Source organism: Camelina sativa, chromosome 16 (assembly GCF_000633955.1).
Source record: "Camelina sativa cultivar DH55 chromosome 16, Cs, whole genome shotgun sequence".
In the NCBI taxonomy this organism is placed as follows: Eukaryota; Viridiplantae; Streptophyta; class Magnoliopsida; order Brassicales; family Brassicaceae; genus Camelina; species Camelina sativa.
In genome coordinates, this window is record NC_025700.1 from 27,713,078 (window position 1) to 27,737,208 (window position 24,131).

The 24,131-nt window shown below is 33.7% G+C and overlaps 7 protein-coding genes across 9 annotated transcripts; 4 read left to right on the top strand and 3 right to left on the bottom strand.

The window, feature by feature from the left end:
• LOC104752871 lies at positions 3,378-3,974 on the top strand. The gene has a single exon (XM_010475129.2). It carries the CDS (start codon positions 3,435-3,437, stop codon positions 3,786-3,788), a length of 354 nt encoding a protein of 117 aa, XP_010473431.1. The 5' UTR covers positions 3,378-3,434; the 3' UTR covers positions 3,789-3,974.
• Positions 5,200-5,886, top strand: LOC104752872 (UPF0540 protein At1g62060-like). The gene has a single exon (XM_010475130.2). It carries the CDS (start codon positions 5,222-5,224, stop codon positions 5,735-5,737), a length of 516 nt encoding a protein of 171 aa, XP_010473432.1. The 5' UTR covers positions 5,200-5,221; the 3' UTR covers positions 5,738-5,886.
• LOC104752873 (UPF0540 protein At1g62060-like) lies at positions 13,371-14,051 on the top strand. Its single transcript, XM_010475131.2, has one exon. The coding sequence runs from the start codon at positions 13,420-13,422 to the stop codon at positions 13,906-13,908; it is 489 nt and encodes a 162-aa protein (XP_010473433.1). The 5' UTR covers positions 13,371-13,419; the 3' UTR covers positions 13,909-14,051.
• On the bottom strand, positions 15,540-16,243 carry LOC104752874 (UPF0540 protein At1g62060-like). Its single transcript, XM_010475132.2, has one exon. It carries the CDS (start codon positions 16,190-16,192, stop codon positions 15,728-15,730), a length of 465 nt encoding a protein of 154 aa, XP_010473434.1. The 5' UTR covers positions 16,193-16,243; the 3' UTR covers positions 15,540-15,727.
• LOC104752877 (UPF0540 protein At1g62220-like) lies at positions 18,335-23,787 on the bottom strand. Of its 2 annotated transcripts, XM_010475137.2 has the most exons (2): positions 23,425-23,787; positions 18,335-18,723 (listed from the first exon to the last, which is right to left on the bottom strand). In XM_010475137.2, the coding sequence occupies exons 1-2, from the start codon at positions 23,669-23,671 to the stop codon at positions 18,536-18,538; spliced, it is 435 nt and encodes a 144-aa protein (XP_010473439.1). In that variant the 5' UTR covers positions 23,672-23,787; the 3' UTR covers positions 18,335-18,535. The 2 variants fall into 2 exon arrangements, with proteins under 2 accessions (XP_010473439.1, XP_010473438.1); XM_010475136.2 differs by lacking the exon at positions 23,425-23,787 and having other exon boundaries at positions 18,335-19,086.
• On the top strand, positions 20,293-21,270 carry LOC104752876 (putative glycine-rich cell wall structural protein 1). The gene has a single exon (XM_010475135.2). It carries the CDS (start codon positions 20,387-20,389, stop codon positions 21,065-21,067), a length of 681 nt encoding a protein of 226 aa, XP_010473437.1. The 5' UTR covers positions 20,293-20,386; the 3' UTR covers positions 21,068-21,270.
• Positions 21,527-23,403, bottom strand: LOC104752875. 2 transcript variants are annotated; one of them, XM_019238408.1, is made up of 8 exons: positions 23,358-23,403; positions 23,181-23,249; positions 22,830-23,058; positions 22,618-22,734; positions 22,375-22,533; positions 22,088-22,260; positions 21,853-21,958; positions 21,527-21,730 (listed from the first exon to the last, which is right to left on the bottom strand). In XM_019238408.1, exons 3-8 carry the CDS (start codon positions 23,022-23,024, stop codon positions 21,701-21,703), a joined length of 780 nt encoding a protein of 259 aa, XP_019093953.1. In that variant the 5' UTR covers positions 23,025-23,058; positions 23,181-23,249; positions 23,358-23,403; the 3' UTR covers positions 21,527-21,700. The 2 variants fall into 2 exon arrangements, with proteins under 2 accessions (XP_019093953.1, XP_010473435.1); XM_010475133.2 differs by lacking the exon at positions 23,181-23,249.

Here is a 24,131-nt window from a genome sequence, read left to right on the forward strand (position 1 = left end):
TTTTTTTTTTTTTTTTTTTTTTTTTTTTTTTTTTTTTTATAAATTTGATGTTTATTTTCTTAATAATTTAGGAACTTCACACGTTATTGACCAAGACATTTTTTTTAGCAAGATTGAGAGTGGACGGATATGGTTGAATATATTTATAAAATTAAAATTAAAAATGAATTTTAAATATTTGAAAATTAGATATAATTTTGTATTATGAATTTTTTTTATTTTAATGAGTTTTATATTATTTCGGGTGAATATAATGAAGTTTTTATAATTTATCGTATAATTTTTCGACATCTCATTAAAAACGAAACGATAAGATTTAGATTATAAATATTTTAATTAAGTAAATCTACAATCTTAAGTCATCAAAATGGAAAAACTAACCTTTAAAAATGTTTTCAATAGCATAGAATTTTAACACAGATTTTTAAATTATTAGTTTAAGGATTTTATTATTTTAATATATCTATATATATATATATAATTGAATAACAGAAATTTTTTACTTTAACACAAATTATTTGAATGTTTGACTGAATACTCTCTTGAATATCCAGATGAGGTTTAGACCAAAAATTTTGATTTTGATTTAATTTTAAATTATTTTCTTTATGATGAAAAATTCGGGATTTGTTAAGTCCAAATCATGTAGTTGTTACTTCGAAGGTAATCTTTATTTGTAAGACACTCCAAGTGTTTAATAACGATGTTAGACAAAAAAAAAAAACTTAAGGAGACGAGAAAATTTCAAAGTTCTTGCAAAAAGAACAACCTCTTTAATATTATTTTGTCTATCTGTTTCTAAGTTTTACTCACGCCATCTGTCCTAGTTGCGTCTGCATCGAAATTGTCTCTCTTTTTATTGTTTCTGTAGTTTTAAAGACTTATGAGTTTTTGACAAAAAAAAAAAAGACTTTTGAGTAATATCCAACAAATTACTAAAGAAAAATATTTGAAAAAGGTATAGACACAATTCGATCCAGATTTTTATGTTATTCGGATTCGAATCTAGTTTTTTAAACGGACTTGATATATATTTTGATCCAGATTTTCTTAATATCTTCTTTCTTTTCTGAATGGATTCCAAATTTCAGATTAAAATTTTTACACCATCAAATAAATAAATAAAAGGTATCTTGCATTTGCATGTATGTTTCAGCTATTTATGACCATTTAAGACACTTTCTTCTTTTAGATTTAAAACAAAAAAAATGGAAAACTGCATACAAATCCAAATAATTTTTTATGTTTTTTATGCTAAAAATAGGAGAAACACATAGGTGTCTTCTATCCTTATGAAAACAAAATATATATATATATATATATATATATATATGTGGCAAAAACTGATTGACAATTTATTGAATTTTCTACAAACAAAGCCACCACGATATTGTAGGTTTCAATCCGTGGCTATGAAAATAACATAACAGTGACATGCTATGGCAATGATATAGTCATGTGGCCACACAGTTTGTCCTTATAGCGATGTATCGGTGTCTCTACGCGTTACCAATTCCTGGCCACTGTAAATCTTGATTGGTAGAGCATATATATATTAGTGAGTTTAATACTTCTTAGAAAAGGTTTTCCAAAGCACGAAAACTTAAAAGGTAATAAAAGAACATTATTATATCGTTGTTAAATCAATAATTACTTGTAGATGCTATTGAGAAAGTATATATTGATTGCAAATCTTCATCTATCCAAGTGGCCTAGCTTCCACTATTATACCCAAGAGCTTGATGAAGCAATCCTTATATTATTTGGATTTCGTTTTCACAGGGCGAGAGGAGTGATTGAGTGAATCAAGCTGCGTATATATATATATATATATATATATATATATAAAGCTATCCTTCTTCTCTTTGTATGAGTTTGCAGATTGGCTTCGGCCAAAAAGTCCAAGAATTAATAGGTGAAGATTTGCAATCTATACCAATGCATATGGGCTGTATGCATGCCTGTACGTGATATTAAATTAAATTAGAATTTTGACAGTTAGGTAAATTTTGTAGCTATAGTTTGGCATAATTAATCCATATGTTAGTTAGTTAATCAACACATATTAAAGTATTAAACGACAAAAAAACGTATTAAACGACTTTTGGTCTGTGGAATGTGTATGGCCCATGTGAACATAGGCACATGTATATGGCAATCTGCAAACAAAAAAAATTAATGGAGGGAAAAGGAGTTACAATTTCGAGGGGACAATAGTTTGCAAAAATGTGATGAACATGTTATTCCGTCTCTTAATATTTCCATAATATTTGGTTGATGGTCTGACTGACTGGTATATCTACTTAAACTTAAAAAAATATAGAATCTTACCATGTCATTTTACGATAGTGAATAATTACCAAAGCGTCTCAAACTCTCTTTAAGTACATTAAATTTACTTGTTCAATTCGTAACGGGAATTCTTATGCTATTAATAGAATTGACTTTATCTTTTGTTTTATTACATAGATTACATTAACATCAATTGATAACTGTTTTGAAAGTAAAATTTACCAAAAAATACACACTCTTCACTAACCTTCTTATTTCAAGTTCCACATAGTTTTGTAATAACATCAGTTTTTTCTATTACTATGATTAATCCAAAATAATATTTTTTTCTTATAAGATTAAAGAGAATTGAATATAGTTTTTTTTTTTTGGTACGGTACACAAATAATTTATAGTTAATTTATAATTTATAGTTATTCTTATTATCTTAAATTCTTGCTAGTTACATGTTTCTTTTCCATTCTCTGTTTCAAGTTTCAACCTATAATGTTTCAAAAATGTCCTCTATAAGGAAGAAAAATGAATATAGTATGCATTATTATTATTCTTATGAAAATTAAGAAAAAGAAACACATGTAAGAGAAATATAAGTAAGTACGTATGGACTTTGTGATTAATACTAATAAAAGAAAGAAAGGTTCGATTTGGCATGGATATCCAGCAAAAAAAAAAAAAAAAAGATACTGTAATTTCTGAACTTGTCAATCCAAAAGCTTGTAACAATCCATAAAATGCTATGGTCAGACAACTAAAAATGTTAAGAAAATAAATTGCCCATTTAACAGTTTTTTTTTCTTCCACATTTATAATTGCCGTAATATCTTCATTTAATGGCTTGACTGACTGATTTATCCGATTTGAAAACATTACGTAATTGAAACCATCAGATATTATAATGAACTGAATTTACCAATACGTCAGGTTAAACACTTTCAAGTAATTTAAATATCTAATTTAACCAAATCTCTTTCGCATTTATATCTTTCATTGTTTAAATTAAGAAAAAATACACACACGTACCTATTAAAAACTGTGAAGATGTGTTTAGGTGTGGTGACTACATATATAGGGTATGATGTTGGGAATACAAAACTCACCACAAACACACAAAAGTATCTTAGAAACAAATTATTAACCAAAAAATGAATCTCGTCACGAAGCTTCTTGTGATGGTTTTGCTCTTTGAAGTTGTTTGTGCAAACGTAGGCGCAAGGCCGCTGGAAGAAGTTTCCAAAGTAGTTACGGATAAAGTTACGTTTCCTCCGTTACCACCACTACCAATTCCACCACCAATACCGGGGTTACCGATACCGGCGATGAAATCACGAGATTCATCACGGGTTCTGCCAAAAATGTCTAATGGTGACACTGGAAGAGTTGAGAATGAGGAAGTTGGAGTATCCAAAGATGCTACAGCAGTTCCGGATGGTCCCACCGCCAGAGGTTACGGTTCCGGAAGTAGTAGTAGCGATGCGTCTGGCAGGACCCACCCTTGAGCATGAGATGATGATGTTCGTTGCTCAATACCTATATTAATACTCTACACAAACTCACAGTCTCTTTTGTGATCATAAATAAAACTAGAGACTGCCACCTTTAATTATCATGAAATGCTACTTTTTATGTGTAATTATCTCTTGCTAAATAAAATAAATCTAATAAATAAAACCTTTATATATGCATATATGTGTGATCATCGATCGATAACCAAATATACAAAACTTTAAATTGTGTCGATTATCTAATGTTCTAAGCCAAAACAATTAATAAATGAACAAGGACACGGGATACGAATATCACGGTGGGGCATTTGCGCGGACGAAAACAAATATCTATTTAACGGAGACTGTCTAGATTAAACTAAGATTAGGGGTGGTTAAGGAAGTGTATTGAAGAGTGTTTGTTAAAAGTAGTATAAATGTGTAGAAGTAAGTAAGTTGCCACAAATCCCGTTTGCACTTCGAGTTGTTAGCGATTAATCATGTTGTAATTCTCAAAGCGTATGATAAGGATCCGCATTACTGTTTCCAAATTAAATTTGACGAACATGAATAAAAGTAAAAAGTAAAAAATAAAAACAGACGTCCGATTTATAGTGGTTCTTTTTTTCTTTTTTTTTTTTTGGACAGACACTTAATTTCATTCAACAACAAAACATGTACAGAGGTAAAGATTTTTAAAATGGTAGAGATTTTTGAAATCTCAAACATTAAAGCATAACATAGTGAGGCATTCCCCAATGCCATATAAAGAAAAAAAAAAAAAAAAAAAAAAANAAGGCACGTCCGGTTTATAGTGGTTCATCCAATGAATCGGTTGTACATTTCATATTGATTCAAATAGTTTTGGATATTTCTTTTTTTTCTGACTACCAAAATTTTATAAATCATATGCGCATATCTGCCAAGTAATCTGCCAAAGTATCTTAAATCATCTATTAGAAAATTATACTATGCCGTTTATTCATGTAATGGTAATAATCATCATCACCCGAATACAAACTCATGAAAAGAAACGCTGTGGACAAATACAATATTACACAAGAGTATACTTGAGACTATTGAAAAAGAAAAGATCATTCTACATTTTTATGATCTTAGATGTTATAATTATTTATTTAATTCTTTACAGAAAAAGCATGACTCTGCAGATTTTAACAAACAAACAAATAATATCGGATATCACAATCTATCCATAATACTAGTAATTAGCTGGTTAGAAAAAAGTGCGATTGATATTGGCAAAAGGTGCTAAGATAGTATCACGTTGACATCTTGTTAGATGACTATTAGTTGTAATTTGACTAATGCATTTAAGCATGTATATATCTCTTGTAAGAAATGCTCACGTTCCTAATAATTAAATGCATGCGTATCGATTGTGTGCATATATATAGAAGCTATGATTTAGAAAGAACACAACACAAGTCATGCACCACAAACAACACACAATTTCATCAAACAAAAAAATACATAAAATGAATGCCACAAAGTTTTCTGTTCTTCTCGTGATTGGCGTTTTGTTTGCCATTGTCACCGCAAGGGAGGTTGAAGAAGTCTCCAAAGAGACCAAATTAGGCACTTCTGTTCCGAAAACTGCTACCAAAGGTATTGGAGCCGAGCTTTCTGTTGATACCCAAACTGATAGCGTCTCTTCGGGAAATAGCTTTTCTGGTGCTACTTACAGTCCCAAAAGTCCAAGCGCCTCTTCAGGCGGAAATGGCTTCACAAGTACCGGCGGAGCTGTGTCTGCTCGGGGTCGCAACGCAAACGCTGATTCTTCCAGTGGTTCTAGCGCTCAAGGCAATTCTGCAGCTGCAGCAAATAAAAATGGTGCTGCTGCTCGTGGAGACGGTTCCGCAGGTTCCGCTTCCACTGCGAGTGGACGCACCACTGACAAGAAGAAGAAGAAGAAGAAGTGCCCCAAAGGAAAAAAACGATGTTGATCGTGAGGTGATCTCATCATGCTTATTGCTCAAACCTATCTTATATATATATACTAAAAACTCACAATCTCTTTTGTATTCATAAATAAAACCAGAGATTGTCACCTTTAATTATTATGAGTTTGTAATACGCTACTCGTTCTGTGTAATGGCTTTCTTTACATAAATAAAAATTAAACAAATGCAATAATTACGACCTCATATTAATCTTCTTTTAAATTTTATATATACACATATATAGTGCCATGCCAGCCCATTTAATTATAGGCCTAAGACCATATTTTAACTGCCTCCATTTTAATTTATAACTAGATATGGACCTCCACGTACATGCGGGGATAAATTATCAGAATTATGTTTGTGAAATTTACATATTTTTGACAAAGAAGTGTTTGGTTGTTGTAGTATTTTGTAGTGTATATCAGTAGTCTTCGTATAATAAGTGCCACATTTTTTCCACGTATTAGAAATCCATGAATTATCTACCCATATAAAAACCGTCAAAACATTTAAGCTTCCCAAACCGGATAACCTAAATTCTCTAGCTAGAAAAATCCATCTCGATAGACATGTCCTATAAACTATAGCTTCAATCTATTAGTAATTAACTATACCTTTACAGTTACTACCACTAAACAAATATGTGTTGGATCCGATTCAGCCCGATTATCAAATCACTTTGCCATGCCCAATAAGTTTAACTCACCGAAAGAACTCTAACAACAAAAATTCACTTTTTGTGATTGGCCGACTAAAACAGTAACAAAAAAAGAAAAAATAAGTGTTTACAAAGGCAATTTCTTTAAACTTCCTCGACCACATCACCACATCATCAAATCCAATAGAAACATCAAACAATATCCAAATTCATCAAGAATCTACCAAACTTGGTACACCGTCCCCGTCTCGGAAACGTTGTGGGGATATAAACGGCTAGGAAACGCTATCAAAACGTTTTTCAGACGTTTCGAACTACGGGGATGGCTGGTCATTGGGACGGGATAATTGTGATTTGAGGACGTTTCCGAGACAGTTCTTGCAAAAACTTAGTGTATATGATATCTAAAAAAGTTACAAACTTCTTCTCTGAGTTTGTAGCAAGTTATGTTCTATAACTAACCTAACTAACCTAAATGGTTTTGTCAAAAAAACATTAATCTTCTGTGGAGGCTGAACAAAAACCCTAATCTAAATGTAGAAGATGATGTTGTGTCTTGTTAATTGTTTTTTTTTTAGTTTTTAAGTCCTAAATGGGGTTTCTAATGTTAAAAGTATTATTTTGACTAACAAAAACACTTGATAAATAAAGTAAAAAAGCAAACTTTTAGCTTATAGTTATCACTAAGCTATGTTATGTGTTTAAATTTAAAATTTGTAGTGACTTCATTATCTTTGGCATTTTGAAATTAAGCTATATATATGTTTATATTTATATATGTGAACTTATAGGTATATGCTTGTTGAAGTACCCATGTCGTCTTCGTATCTATAAATTTTTATTTTGTTGTTTCCCGTCCCCATACTTGTACTCGTTTCTAGTCCCTGTACCGGTTTAAGTGCTACTTAGGAGTACAACACTATGTGTTATTCTATTTCAAGGTAAACAATTTACATTTATATACTTTTTATTTGATCAGGTTTCGGGATTTCTATCAGGTGTATTAGTGTATATTCTTGCTTTATAAATAGATTTTCAGGTCTGCTTTGACTATATTTTCAGGTTCTTGCAAATAATCAATGGATCCAAATTCAGATCGATAGCTCACAATCCACCGCCCAAAGCAAGGCCCGCCATCATTGATCAGGTTCTTACAATTTTCATATTTTCTGGTTGATGTAAATTAGATTAACGAAGTAGGTTATAAATATATTTGGATCCAAGTGGGGTTTTAATTGTTTAGTAATCTGTAAATTATTCTCAAAATTATAAGTATGATCACCATAGAAATCTAATTCGTGACTTCGACATCTTGATTATATTGCTTTGGCATACAATCATTATCACCATCAGTTCTTCTTTTCTACGATAATTGAATCAACGACATCCAAGAATCATATGCATAATAGTTCATGCTTACACATTTAGATTCCCATGTTGTAGGTCTTAATTAAATGATTTAGTTTTTAACTTCTTAGTTAAATGTTAGCATTTTGACCAAAAAAAAAAAATGATTTACATGATTCTGATAATGTTTATTAGTCAATCCAGATAAATGTTAAATGTTAAATGTTAGCATTAGTCAATCCAGATAATGTTTATTGCATATCTGATTCTAGGTTCTATGCATAATATAAATGTGATGCTAGGGTATAATAGATGATTTACATGACCTGTTGTTCAAAGAAAAAAAATGGTTTACTTGACCTTTCTAATTAAAAAGTAAAACCAAAAGAAATTTAATTTCCTTCAGTTTTGAAACCAGTGGGTATAACTTAAAAGATCAAAGAATAAATATTCACTACCACATGTTTATTATCTTTTTCACATATTAACAATGAATTCAACAATGCGAAGATTTAATGGTGAAAATCACAATATAAACAAAGTACGTAAGAGAAGCATATATATGCACGCTCATGCCATCTTATACGAAGAGGTTAGTATTATTTATCCTCGTAACTTCTCATTGGCTTCATAAGCGGAATAGATTTGACATATCAGTGTCTCAATACTCAAAATCCCAGAAACTACTTAATCAAAAATCTCCATAGAATAATCTAGAAAATGATGCTCATAAAGGCTTGGTACACTTTCAGAATTAATTGTCTTATTATGGAGATTTTCCTTCTTAAATCTGTGGTCTACCTGTTTCAGAAACATCTCAAAAAACAATTTAACTTCATTAGTGTATCAAACTTTGGCAAAGCAAATGATATACAATGGCTACTGATGAAACACTGCTAAGAAAAAAAAATCTCTCTTTACCGAATCTTGGCATTGGCAACATTATAGTTATCATGTCCACTATAGAAGTTATCCTTTTTAACAAAGAGAATTGATTTTTAACCCAAGAATTGATTGAAAAATCCTGCCAACTATGATCTTGATAGAATCTGCCAAATCGAGAAGTTGTGAAAACCCGGAAAACAAAAAACATTTACAATACAAAATATTTCAACTATTATGTCATTATTATGTTGTCTTCAACAAAAAGGTTCATTCATATAACAGTAGTTTTCTTATACATAAATGATGTATTCTGTGTCTGCAGTATAATATAAAACCATGAAGTAATAGAAAAGTGAAAGAAATAACCAAATGTTTAGAACCACTCTTTGAACACAACATCTATTTGTTAGAGAAGCAACCTGCCAACATTTATGCTATCAACCTATACTCAATGAAAGTTGAGGCCACCATTAGAATATCTTCTGAAAATTAGCATCTATTATACTCTCTAATATAAAAGTTAAACTTCTGACCTTGAATTAGGAGACAACTACGTAGGCTTCTACAAAAATGTTATCTTTAAGTCCTGCATAAACACATCGTATTTATTAGCTTATTAAAATAGAATTTAACAAATAATTAGAAAAAAGATTAAACAGAACATCTAAACAGATGACAATCTGTAAAAAATAATAATAAAGAACATCTTCTTTTACAATTTATCGTTGAAATATTGTAGTAAATTAAAGTTTTTTTCTAATTTGTTTGAGAGTATTTCGGTTTTGAAGTAAAAGAAATTTGAGAGCTTCTGTTGAATTGGAGATGATAAGGATTACTTACAGCACTATTTATACAAAAAAAAAACAAAAGTAGCCGGATTCATATATACTTTTTTAGGTTTGAAAAGTATAAATCTCCAAGCTATCTTGGTAGGTACGTTAAATGTAATTTCAATATTGGAATATTCTTCTAAGATTCTGAGTATTGTTAGATAAAGAAATATGAAAGTTTATTTGGATAGATTTTTCTAATAATTCGGTAATTAGACACTGATATGGAAACAAATGAATTTCGCATCTCATTAATGTTGCAATTTGACTAAATTATAGGTGTGATGAAGGATCGTGTTTAAAATATTAAAAACATTGAATTTGTTAGGGATTTAAATATTAGAGATCTTGGTTGTTATCAATGTTAGTTGCTATGATTTTTGGAAATTCGAAAGATTTAGTTATATCAATTAGAAAAGGTTACTAAAATTAGGTAAAATATATTACTCGCAAATCTTTTTTTGGAAACATATTCGTGATAATATCTGTAATTTAATAATAATTAAAAGGTTTTAATTGATCACCGGTAATAGTAATACAATATCGTAATTAATCTAGATTGTGTATTTGTTGGTGCGGTTTTTCAGGATCTCTTTATTTTATACTGTATTGATTAATCTTTAAAAAAAAAAAAAAAATACTGCAGGCGATTGGTCTGATTGGCTACATCAGTAAATGATTGGCGAGACACTCAACTAAACTGGATCCGAATATAAGTATCTCGGATCGTCCAAGATCCACGTGTCTGGGCTATAAAAATTTACCTAATTGTCCTTGGCGTTTTTCTTATTTGTTCTCTAATTTTTTTGAACATAAGGACATTGTATGGTATATTCTTTTTTTTATTTTTTTTTATTTTTAAGTGTGCTTCCCAATTAATAGTATAGATTATAAGTGATAAAATTAATTTACAAATCATAATATAAATTAGATATTGGAATCATAATATAAATTAGATATTGGAATCTTGTTGAAAATATTGATATTTATCAGTTGATAGAAATTAAGCGTACGTCGATGAGTTTACCTGATAAAGCTCAATCTTTATGTTACATAACATAAAAGACATTAGTAGTTGATTTTCGATGGCTCAATCAACTATGATAAAGTAGTTGATTTTCGATGGCCGTACATTATTTGACTGATACAAGATACCGTGAACCCCCATTATCACACAATATACCATCATGTTTATGTTTTACATTGGTACTTTTCTATATATATACTAAGTTGACTTCTTGGTAAGACTATCAGTTATGGGTAAAAGAACTAGCTAATGGCCTCTTTTTTTTTTTTTTTCTTTTCAACTACTTATAAAATTATAACGCTTTTAAGTATGTATTTCTCTTGCAAGATATACAGGCGTGCGGCGTGCCCTAACAAATACAAACGTACGTATGTAATACCTGAACTCGATACCCAAAACTAGTTAACGGGTTGATTCCCTGGCCCGGCCAAAAACGCTCTTTAAATGCAAAACCACCAGCTAACAATGTAAAACGAACTCTTAACTTAACGAACCTGCAAAAGAGAGAGGAATGAGCAATTGATAATTATCCAGTGAGAGAAAGCATCAGAGCTCCCGAAGTCTCCACATCCAAACACGCTTAGACAATCACAAAGTCTAAACCTAAAACAAGCAGCAATCATTGTGTCCTAAAACCTGTGACAAACAAACATATGCACACATCACACAAATGAGACTATGTCCCATGATACCACGTGTCAAAACATGCCAACCCGTACATTACCGGATTCCTCATGCTTTCGCACACGTTGTGCATTACCGGATTCCTCATGCTTTCGCACTTCTTCCTGCACATTTTTACTTGCGTATCCGGATTCCTCGTGCTTCTCGTACTTCCTCCACGTATAACAACGCGTTGGCTTGTTAGCCAATCCTGATCTACCCGCATTCCGCGCCCGTAGACCACCACACAACTACAAGGATCTCTCCTTGCATGACTCTCTGCGGCTCACCGCATCTACGTGCCCTTGGCACCTATCTCCTCACACACAAACACTTATTTTACCACAACAACATGCATTCACACAACCACATCAATATCAATCAACAAAAATTCATTTTCTAATCTCATATTTATACTAGTTCTTATATAATATAATAAATATATATTTATATACATATAAATAAGATATACACTCATTCAAATATACGTTACTTATATACTATATAACATATAGGTATACTCAACTTAACCTTAAACTAAGTAACTATCCAAACACATTTGAATATGTAGAAGACACTAACTAGTCCTCACCTTAGCCATACGAATCGCATCTTCGGCTTAGCACTTGCAACAATAAATTCCGCTTTAACAACAACCTCGGTATGCAACGGTTTAGCATTACCGGTCAAATATTATGTCCCAATAATATACAAAAATCAATATCCATGATTTAACCCATTAAACCAACCCAAACCAATGTCTCCAAATAAATTAACAAGATTTAGCTTAATAATTAAATCAAACCAAAATCTAATAATTTAGTAAACCCACGTTCAGCTTTGCGAGCACATAATTGATTTTGGTTCAATCAACACTTCCAAATCAAACCAAATTATACCACGAATCACCACCACTTCACGTGACCACAAGTCAACAACAATTAAGCTTTACGGTTCCGTACTTGATACACAACTATGGTTTAGTTCGGTTTAGGCTTTGGTTCAATAATCAACAAAACAACACAACACAAACACGCACGAGACTAAGCTTCGCCGTTTACCTTTCTCGACAATTACTCTCGACAGATCTGATCGGCGGCTTGACTTCGACACAACCATTCGAGCTTACATCGGTTAGGTCCTCATGGCTCAACCATGAAACAACAACAACAACAAATCATAAGTCAAAGCTAGAAACCTTCTGCGCAAGTTACAAAACAATCTAGGGTTCCCTTACTCATACGGCCTCGACGATGACTACGGATGCTCCGGTGACAGCGGCTGACATCTCCGGTGAAACACGGTGCTTGAGTGACCAATGGTACGTGGTGATCGACAGTGACAAGCGAGAACGATGAGTCTGTACGCTTCTCCTCCACGAGACTCACTACACAACAGCGAGGACCACGGCTTGATACCTTAGCAACGGCGACTGCAACACAATCTTATCAACTTAGGTTTAGGTTTGCGTTTCCTCTCCGTCGCAAATGAAGAAGGAGATACATCCATGTATTATACGCACATACTTCGACACACATAAACCCTTGTCGTTTTGTATTTTGCTCACTTGGTTCTTAATGGGCTTGAAATGAAACAAACCGGCCCAATTCCCAATTAAAAAATTCGGGATGTTACAACGTACCTATGGTATTTCGAGACACTAGGTTTCTATCTTGAATCTTTATAACAATATGTTTTTGTGTATGATGTTTGGATAAGAATGGCGGATCTAGCCATTTATTTATAACAATATGTTTGTTTATGTTTGTGTCAATGTTAGCTTAACCAAACTCAAAGGAAAAGAAAAAAGATACGGAAGTGGTCATGGATCGAGCTAGCTGTGGATATATATGTCTATGCTGTAGCTAGGAACATAATAAATTAGATACTATTTCTTTTTGCAATATTATACAAAAGAGTATTAATTACTCTATAGATAAGAAACTAATAATTTTTTAAAAAAAGACTAAAAAAAAATTATAGCATTGATTAGATATCGCATTTATAAGCTGGTTAGATAAAATCGAGATTGATTTTGACAAGAGGTGTTAAGATAGTATCATACTACCATGTTGACATCTTAGTATGACTATTAGTTGTAATTTTACTAATCCATTTAAGCATGTATATTTCTTGTAAGAAATTCTCACGTATCCAAATAAATACAAATGTATCGAGTGTGTGTGTATATATATATATAGAGGCTATATATGATTTGGGAAGAAGAACACAAACACACAGTTTAATACAAAACCTATAATAAATTTAAAAGATGAATGCCACAAAGTTTTCTGTGCTTCTCGTGATTGGCGTTCTGTTTGCCATTGTCACCGCAAGGCCGGTCGAAAAAGTCTCCAAAGAGACCAAATTAGGGACATCTATGTCAAAAACTGCTAGCAAAGGCATTGGAGCTGAGCTTTCTGTTGTGGCCGGAACTAGAAGCGACAGTAGTGGCTTTAGCTATGCTAGTGCTACTAGGAGTCCCAAAGGTCCACGCGCCGATTCATACGGAAGTGGCTACACAGGTACCAGCGGAGCTGTCTCTGCTCAGGGTCGCAACGCAGACGCTGCTTCTTCCAGTGGTTCTAGCGCTCAAGGCAATGCTGCAGCTGCAGCAAATCGCAATGGTGCTGCTGCCCGTGGAGACGGTTCCGCAGGTTCGGCTTCCACTGCGAGGGGCCGCACCACCGACAAGAAGAAGAAGAAGAAGAAGAAGAAGAAGAAGAAGAAGAAGAAGGACGGCAAAGATAAAAAGAACTGAGCTTGAGGTGATCTCATCATGCTTATTGCTCAAACCTCTCTTTATATATATTCTACAAACTCACAATCTCTTTTGTATTCATAAATAAAACCAGAGATTGTCACCTTTAATTATTATCAAATTAATGCTACTCTTCTGTGTAATGCCTATTTTATAAATAAGAAAAATGCAATAACTACGACCATATATTAATCTTCTTAGATGTAAGTAAATATGCATGGTGCCGGTGCCAACACATTCGGATGCCTAAGACCATTTTCTAAAAATTGCGTGGATAATTTTATTTACAAACCATATTGTTAAGATAATCTGAATCAGTTAATATCTTTACCATTGAATGTGAGGATGTGTTTATAATCAAATGGTTTAAATTACGAAGTTATACTAGTTTGGTAGAAAATAAAAATATCGAACACTTAATTTTGCTGAAACCATATTTTTATATACCAAACACATCATTTAATTTTTTTTTAGAATACAACAAATCTGTGTGAAACAAAATCAAGTTATTAAATTCCTAATGAAAGAGTACAAAAATTAAATTATTTAGGAATTCATTTAAAAAATGTTCAAAAGATTATTGTAATCATTATCTACATTTTAAAAACACTATATATTTTAAGATTTTAAATCCATGAACACAAGGTAACAACATCACATGAATTCTCCACAATAAACGCTTAACCAATTCAACCAAAAATGTTGCCTATAAGGCCATTGCCTAGCTCTTTGGCCTTTGCCAGTAAGTGTTTTATCTTCTTGTCACTTGTATAGCCTATTATTCTGCTACAATGATGTGTCATCTTTTGTTTCAGACAATGATCATCCTAAAGAAAGGCCACTTAGCCAAGTTCCACTTAGTGTTAATTGAACGTACCACTACCATTAATTCTCACGTCTATGACATAAAGCACAGGGGCCATGACTCATGAGTACATGTAGAGATCGATCTTAAGTGATTAATTAGCCACATACCAGACGTTATTCAAAATCTTGTCCACCATGAGTATGGTTTGAAGTTATTTTGATTCTATTAGTCACCTCCAAACGAGATCTGAGCCAATTAGCACTGTCTTTAAACTCCTAGTTTGGTCTTTGCGTCATATATACGATAAGCTCGTCCTGTAACAAATGCCTCAAAATCATTTATGTGTTCCATCTGACATGTTAAGAACATCATATGTCTCAAGTCTCTAGCTATGTGACAACATCTGCTTCACCTTACCTAGCACTTCAATTTTGCAGAACCACCAAGTTCCTTTGGTTCTAGTCGCGTATATCGATCATTTGAATTAATCTCCTGTTTCACTGATCTCATTTTTTTTTCTTTCATGAATCAAATTCTTGCCTCGTCAGAGATCCTTATGAAAGATCCATTTCAATTTAACTTACTTCTCCAGTCAAATCTTTCATGCTCAATGAATCACTACCGTGCTAGCTAAACTTTTTTTTGGTCAAATTAGGATGGAAGTAAGCTCAGTCGTAGAATTACTTAAATTAATGATCAGTAACTAATTTATATTTGTATCTCTTGATATTCATTCTAGATCAGTACTGAAACAATCTTGGGCCTCTTAGTGTGTTGGCATGCATGGCACTATGCATGTGTATATAAAAATTGTTAAAGAAGATTGATAATAATTATTGCATCTGTTTTATTTATAAGATAGACATTACACAGAAAGAGATGGCATTCGATAATAATTAAAGGTGACAATCTCTGGTTTTATTTATGAATACAAAAGAGATTGTGAGTTTTTAGTATATATATATATATAAGATAGGTTTGAGCAATAAGCATGATGAGATCACCTCACGATCAACATCGTTTTTTTCCTTTGGGGCACTTCTTCTTCTTCTTCTTGTCAGTGGTGCGTCCACTCGCAGTGGAAGCGGAAGCTGCAGAACCGTCTCCACGGGCAGCAGCACCATTTCGATTTGCTGCAGCTGCAGCATTGCCTTGAGCGTTAGAACCACTGGAAGAAGAAGCGGCTGCGTTGCGACCCTGAGCAGAGACAGCTCCGTTGGTAGTTGTGAAGCCAGTTCCACTCGAAAAGGCGCTTGGACCTTTGGGACTCTTAGTAACACTGGCAAAGCCACTTCCCGTAGAGGTGCTACCAGTTCGGACATCAACAGAAAGCTCAGCTCCAATACCTTTGGTAGCAGTTTTTGGAGCAGAAGTGCCTAATTTGTTCTCTTTGGAGACTTCTTCAACCTGCCTTGCCGTGACAATGGCAAACAAAATGCCAATCACGAGAAGCACAGAAAACTTTGTGGCATTCATTTTATGTATTTTTGTTTGATGAAATTGTGTGTTGTGTTCTTCTAAGCAAATCATAGCCTCTATATATACATACACTCGATACGCATGCATTGATTAGGATACGTGAAAATTTCTTACAAGAAATNTGGAGGCGGTGGTGGTATTGGTGCTAGCGGAAGCGGCAGCGGTAGTGGCAGCGGTAGCGGAAGCGGCACTGGCCATTCTTAACGTTTACATGGTATCTAGTCTTATGTGTGTGCGTGTCCTTAACGTCAGCTTCGATTTATAACATTCTTATCATTGGGTGATCATCTCTTTAATATCATGCTCGTGTTGTGTAATGTTTCGTTTTTACAGTTATATTCTGGCANGCAAATCATAGCCTCTATATATACATACACTCGATACGCATGCATTGATTAGGATACGTGAAAATTTCTTACAAGAAATATAGACATGCTTAAATGCACAAGTCAAATAACAACTACCGGTCATACCAAGATGTCAGCATGATACTACAATATCTCAACACCTCTTGCCAAAATCAATCGCAGTTTTTTCTAACCAAGTATTATGGATAGATCGCGATATCCAATACAATTTTTTTTGTTTTTTTTGCTATAATCTTCAGAGTCACATATATCCAATATATCTATATATTTATGAAAAGAGAATATATCTGAAAAAGGTAAAAATAAAAAAAACATACGTTACATATAAAATCAAAATTAAAATAGTTTTTTTCTTGTTCTTTCAAATTTCAATAGTCTTAATAATACATTACAATAGTTTCAAGAGAATATACATTATACTCTCGTATAATTTCTTCTTTGCTCACAGCATTTACTCTACCGATTTTGAATTTGGGTGATAAATACAATCCATTACGATAATGAAAATTTTCTTATGAACTAAATGAATAAATGGAATTGTAAAATTGACTTTGGGAAGGTTTGCCAATGTTAGCTATGGTTGAATAAAACATATAAACACGTGCTATGCACCGACGAATCTTATGTTGAATAATTTTTTTTGTCTTATTATAGATAATAAAGTATTTTACTAGTAGTTTATAAGAAATGTCAATATATTAAAAAATTTGTAGCGGTTTTGTTTGTTTTTATCATATGTTTTTAAACATAATTCGAAATTCAACGTTCGGTAAGAACCAAGAAAACCGAACCGAAAGAACCGATTTATTTGGTTTTCGGCACCGAATCTGAGAGACAGCGTGAACCGATCGGCAAAAATAATTAGCGATTTCGGTTTTTAGTTCGGTTCGGTTCGGAAAAGGTATAACCGAACGTTTTTTCGGTTCTCTTCCAATCATCACCTATCTTAGACAATCTGCCATAGATAAGCCGACGATGAGTTCCGCCATTGATGAGCTGCAGAAAGACAGAAACAAAGATAAAAATAAAATAAAAAAAAACGCTAGGTTATCTGCGTTTAATCAAAAAGTGTCTTAACTTTTTTTGGGCCTATGTAATAAAAAAATGTTTAATGTAATCTGATTGAACTGTGAGGCCTGGCCCAAACATTGTTAAAGCCCACGTTCTACTTATATTATATGAGGATGCATCAATACACCTACTTTGAGGATGAGTCGCCCTTAAAAGTTAAAATGATAGGTCCTCGACGTCGGATATATATGCCATAAAATGTTTATATTGCCAAAAACAGTTGTTTTATTACTTTTCAAACTCGTTTTATTTAAAACTTTATCCCTTTGTAATCGAAGCATCAAGCATGTAATACTTTTATTCAAAAAAAATTCTGTTAGACTTATTTATATTAAATTAGAGGTTCCGCTCCAAAAATTGGAGAAAGTTTTCAAGCGACAACAGAGTAGTTTTCGTCAATGAATTAACCGAATAAACCGTTTAAAGGAAATCGAAGAATAGAGGTCGTTATGTCATGGTTCAGATCGACTAAGACATCGTGATTCTCTCCGGATCAGCTGACGATAGCAATGAGGAAGTGTGAGTCAACTTAGACACCTGTAAGTGTTGCAAACCCATGTTCTTGGCCAAGGAGAGAGTTGACCACAAAGCAAGACTGCAAGAGTCTCCCTTGTTAAAGCTGAATTAACAAAGATCGATTAGCCTTACCTTGCATCTTCAATTTGATAAATTATTACTATTTTCTGACAACATTTACGAAGATTATTAAAGTCGTAATTATTGTATTTGTTTTATTTAAAATTAGACATCACACACAAAGAGTAGCATTTATAATTTTTTTTTTTAGCATCTATAATTTATATAGGTGTCGACAATCTCTAGTTTTATTTATGAATACAAAAGAGATTGTTGGGTTTGTAGAGTATTAATATAAATTTGCGAAGCTACGATCATGATCACCTCACGGTGGAGGCCCCGTACTGCCATAAGCAACTGTGGTGCCACCTCCGGAACCGTCTCCACTGCCGGTGGCGCCATTAGGAGCTGCTGCAGCACGACCACGGCCTCGGCCGTAAGCAACACTTCTAGAATAAGCTTTTGCGTTGGGACCCTCCGCGATGACATATCCGCTAGTAGTGCCGATGCCAGTTCCATTTCCACTGCCTCTGGGACCTTTGGGATCCTTATTAGCATCAGCGTTGCCATTTCCATAACCGGTAGCGCTGCTGTAAACAATAACAGTAAGCTCAGCTCCAACGCCGTTGGTAGTGCCAGTATTGGGAATAGAGATGTTTAATTCGGTCTCTTTGGATCCTTCTTGGAGCTGCCTAATTGCACCAACACTCGCACACACAACTCCAATCAAGAGAAGTACAACAAACTTTATGGTATTCATCTTTGAATATTTCTCTCCTTTTTGCTTTTATAATTACTATGTTTTTTTTTTTTGTGTGTAGTGGGTTGTGCTGTGTTACGCCCACATTGTAGCCTCTATGTAATTATGTATACACTCTCTACATGTATTTATTAGGATATGAATTCATTTCTTACAAGAAAAATATAATAGTTAATATTTTAAGTCATAACTAATAGTCTTACCTATATGTCAAAGTAAACAGGTTTACATTTTGGAAAGTATTTTTAATAATTTTTCTTGTGATTTAATTATGTGACTATCAGATATTTAATTAGTTATTTGTCTGACGTAAGAGTAAACCGGTGTCCTGAATTGTAGTAGATATATGTATTGTAGAGACTTAATTGTAGATTAATTTTACAAACAACAATGGATTGCATTAACTCTTATGAATTGATATTTGAAAAGATACATATCTTTTTGGACTATCTCCATACTGCAGTATGTATGTACTACGATGTAAAACATTGCGATCTTAAAATATACATTTTTTTTCTTACTTTTCATAAGTACCATAAATTAATTTCACTTAACAATTATCTTTGCAAATTTCTCAAATGATTTGTATATCTTAATGATATTGTTTATGTTATAAATATGCCACGGTGACTTGCGTTTGGTTAATTGTATATTATTCTATATCCAGTTCTAGCATTTTCCTTTGAAGAATATTTACAAATGTTGAAATATGTATCTAGAAACATACATGTATAAAAAATTTTGAGACATGATTTATCTAAATTAATTATAAATATTTGTTTACAACATCCAATATTACGATTGATGGCCCTCGAGCGTGACTATTATATATGGACGTTTGAATCCATTGATCATGTGTATAAGTATAACTATACATTTTAGGATGGTTCTCATATAAATATATCCAAGAATGCTTAGTTCAATTGATATTACAAGTTCTACATATGAGAAAAGACTAATCCTAGCTCAGAAAATTGTGCGGACCTAAAGCTCAGATTGCTGATTAACATAACGAACCCTAAATGTCGACATGTATACTATTTTCCAAATACAATTACGATCGATATCATATGGTTTACCGTTTACTAAAATATCTTATTTGAGAACATTACGTAAAAAACATGAATACTACTGCAGTCATCATTTATCACCATAAGATATTGAAATTGTCGATTATGTCAAGGTTAAATGTATTCAAGTAATTCAGCTAACCAATTAACTTCAAATCTCTTTCGCATTTATTCATTTCTTTGTAACAAGTGACAAACACAAACACGTATATATAGTATACATGTGAATGTATGTATGTGTGTGACGGTATATATAGCCAATGATGCTGTAAAATAACTCACAAGAATAAAAATAAAAAGAAAAAAATACATTTCAGAATCCCAATTATATAAAGAAACAAGAAAGATGGAAATGATCACTAAGTTGCTTGTGGTGGTTTTCGTAGGAGTTGTGTGTGCCAATGCCGCAAGGCATCTCCCTGAATATACCAAATTCATGGACAAACATTTATTAGAAGTTGAGCCTAATTGTGCCGCTGGTGGGGGTGGAGGTGGTGGCGGAGGAGCTACCGTTGAAGGTGGTACGGACAACGGAACCAACGATAGAGCGAACGGCAACGGAGATGCGAATGGAAACGGGAATGGGAATGGACGTGCCGACTGTCTCGGAGGCGTAGAAGTTGGAGGTGGCGGTGGTGGTGGAGGCGGAGGTGGAGCCGGTGGCGGTTCTGGCGGTAGTACTGGTAGTTATTTTAACGGAAGTGGTAGCGGTATGGGTTATGGAAGCGGTAATGGTAGTGTCAGTAGCACTGGCGAGTATTCGGCAAGCGGAGGTGGTGGCGGCAGTGGTCAAGGTAGTGGCGGTGGTGGTGGCGGTGATGGTAGTAGTGGTAGCAGCAGCGGAAGCGGAAGTGGTAGTGGCAGCGGAAGTGGAACCGCTATGGGCCCTGGTGTGTACATAAGTGTAAGTGGTGGAGGCGGCGGTGGCGGTGGTGGAGGTGGAGGTGGAGGCGGTGGTGGTATTGGTGCTAGCGGAAGCGGCAGCGGTAGTGGCAGCGGTAGCGGAAGCGGCACTGGCCATTCTTAACGTTTACATGGTATCTAGTCTTATGTGTGTGCGTGTCCTTAACGTCAGCTTCGATTTATAACATTCTTATCATTGGGTGATCATCTCTTTAATATCATGCTCGTGTTGTGTAATGTTTCGTTTTTACAGTTATATTCTGGCATAGTTAAATAACTTTTGAAATATATAAAAATGCAAAAGAAAGAAATAAATAAATTTCTGGATGCCAAACAGTTGCGGCATTGCATTTTTTAAACGTTAAAATATGCAGAAGAAAAAAATAGTACACTGTTTAACCGTTGTGTTTTCGCAAAGCTTGTTTGGGCTATTTACAAATGTTTTCTCTCACTAGAGTACACAATGGTATATCTGAATTCAGATCTAACAAAATTGAAATAATTTTTTCCAAAGTGAAGTAGAACATCATGTTTAGAAAGGGATAGAGAAAAATAATAATATCGTAAATCTGAGGTTTAACTATATGAAGTATATATATCTTACAACAATATACTTTTTTTTTTTTTTTTTTGGGCAAATCTTACAACAATATACAATATCACGAATTAACAATTTTAGCGAAACGAAGATTCAAAGAACAAAATAAAGATACCTTATAAGTTATCACCCCCTATTGCAATATGCAGAACACCATATTTAAACCCGTGGCCATTGAGGACTCACGACCTACATATATACGATGAACAAAGAATCGATTTCAAAAGACGTAACAATCCGAGGATGTTGTGACTCTTGCTTGATGGCGAATTCAATTTAACAATTCTAAGAAAGAAAACAATGAGACTAACCTCGAGGGTGCTAAAGACCAGCCGCATTCGGCTGGCCACAACCGACGGCTCCTCTGTTTGTCCCGTAACCGCCATCTGCTCTAACTGAAGAGTCTTCACTGGCAGCCTACACTCACCCGATGGTTCGATGATGGCAATTTCATAAATACACATAATCTTTACAAGCATTTCATTTGTAGAGTGAAGAAAAATAAAAAAAACAGAACCGAACCAAAGCCGAATAAGTTGATCTTACCATGCCATTTCTCTAATATAGTATGCATTGGCTATAACTGCGCAAAATCCTCTCCATTTGGTTAGAATTTCATCGGAAACTGAAGGAGTCGATGACCATCTCACGACAGTTGGTTGCGGCGTACACAAGATCGTGATGAATACAATGCTAAGCCACAATATGCATTCGTCTACCTGTGAAATTAAAACCGTCAGCTCAAATTGATATGGTAGAGCTAAAATCCAATACAACTTGGCTCATATTATTAACTGATGATATCACAAGTTAGTAGTAACTAACTAACTAACCTCGGACAGCGAAATCTTGGATTTAGTCTGTGTGCTTCCATGGTAACTCTCCAGTCGTCCAATCTCTAAGCCCGATTCTTTCATAGCAATTAGTTCTTTTCTCAAATCTTCATCTGTGCAGCCGAGCGCATATGCATTCACACCAGCGGAAATGAATTCCTTAAGATACATAATAAAAAAAATGAATGATGATGATGGAAAATAATGCAAAAGACTTGAGCAAGAAAAAAAGAGGGAAATTACTTTTAAGGTTTCTCCTTCACCGCGTTCAATCACGGTCCTGTAACGTCTTAAAAGACTTAAAGCTATGTTGCGTGATGAACGGTACTCATCATCCGAGTTGTTGCGGGAGCGACAAATCTAGATGGAAAAAAAAAAACAAAAAGCTTATCTCTCTCTATATATATGGATGTAAGATTTGTAATCAAGAGACAGAAACATTCAAAATCACTAACCATCCATTTCCTTGGATGATGAATTTGGCCTTTTGGTGAGAAAGATGAATGATGATGACACTCTACATTGTTCCAAGGAACTCTTGATATTGGAGAGACAGAAGAGCTAATCAAAGGACCAAAAACCGTAGTTTTGAAATCGCAAAAAGGAATATGGAATTTGTTGATAGTTCCCGAAGGATACGCAGCTAACATTTCTTAACCATATCAATGAAGAAAATGCCCTTATCTGCCCCATAAAAACAAAAACAGAGAAAAGCAACAACTCCATTAAAGCAAAAGACAGAAGCTTCAACGAATGATGTATAAGATAGTAGATTCTAAGCTCCAGTAATAAATTCAGATTCAAACCCTAATCTCATCTCAGGACACTTTAAGAGGTCAGAAGCTCCGATCTTTGCAAAAAGTCCCAAGAATCTCCTAATCATTAGCAGGATCAGTTGCACAAGACCTACTCACTACATAATTACGATCATATAAACTCATCTAAGGTTAAAAGGTGAGATTTGAACTGAAAAAAAAACTTACCCTTTTGAGAAACCCAGATTCAGATATGAGAAATTTGGGTTTTTAANGCTAGTAGTGCCGATGCCAGTTCCATTTCCACTGCCTCTGGGACCTTTGGGATCCTTATTAGCATCAGCGTTGCCATTTCCATAACCGGTAGCGCTGCTGTAAACAATAACAGTAAGCTCAGCTCCAACGCCGTTGGTAGTGCCAGTATTGGGAATAGAGATGTTTAATTCGGTCTCTTTGGATCCTTCTTGGAGCTGCCTAATTGCACCAACACTCGCACACACAACTCCAATCAAGAGAAGTACAACAAACTTTATGGTATTCATCTTTGAATATTTCTCTCCTTTTTGCTTTTATAATTACTATGTTTTTTTTTTTTGTGTGTAGTGGGTTGTGCTGTGTTACGCCCACATTGTAGCCTCTATGTAATTATGTATACACTCTCTACATGTATTTATTAGGATATGAATTCATTTCTTACAAGAAAAATATAATAGTTAATATTTTAAGTCATAACTAATAGTCTTACCTATATGTCAAAGTAAACAGGTTTACATTTTGGAAAGTATTTTTAATAATTTTTCTTGTGATTTAATTATGTGACTATCAGATATTTAATTAGTTATTTGTCTGACGTAAGAGTAAACCGGTGTCCTGAATTGTAGTAGATATATGTATTGTAGAGACTTAATTGTAGATTAATTTTACAAACAACAATGGATTGCATTAACTCTTATGAATTGATATTTGAAAAGATACATATCTTTTTGGACTATCTCCATACTG

Coding starts and splice junctions, on each gene's coding strand:
- LOC104752871 (XM_010475129.2), top strand. CDS start 3,435: ATGAATCTCGTCACGAAGCTTCTTGTGATGGTTTTGCTCTTTGAAGTT.
- LOC104752872 (XM_010475130.2), top strand. CDS start 5,222: ATGCACCACAAACAACACACAATTTCATCAAACAAAAAAATACATAAA.
- LOC104752873 (XM_010475131.2), top strand. CDS start 13,420: ATGAATGCCACAAAGTTTTCTGTGCTTCTCGTGATTGGCGTTCTGTTT.
- LOC104752874 (XM_010475132.2), bottom strand. CDS start 16,192: ATGAATGCCACAAAGTTTTCTGTGCTTCTCGTGATTGGCATTTTGTTT.
- LOC104752876 (XM_010475135.2), top strand. CDS start 20,387: ATGGAAATGATCACTAAGTTGCTTGTGGTGGTTTTCGTAGGAGTTGTG.
- LOC104752875 (XM_010475133.2), bottom strand. CDS start 23,024: ATGTTAGCTGCGTATCCTTCGGGAACTATCAACAAATTCCATATTCCT. Junction 22,735..22,829: donor ATCATCCAAGGAAATGGATG/GTTAGTGATTTT, acceptor TTTTCCATCTAG/ATTTGTCGCTCCCGCAACAA. Junction 21,959..22,087: donor TATATTAGAGAAATGGCATG/GTAAGATCAACT, acceptor GGGTGAGTGTAG/GCTGCCAGTGAAGACTCTTC.
- LOC104752877 (XM_010475137.2), bottom strand. CDS start 23,671: ATGAATACCATAAAGTTTGTTGTACTTCTCTTGATTGGAGTTGTGTGT. Junction 18,724..23,424: donor CAGAGGCAGTGGAAATGGAA/CTGGCATCGGCA, acceptor GTGGAAATGGAA/CTGGCATCGGCACTACTAGC.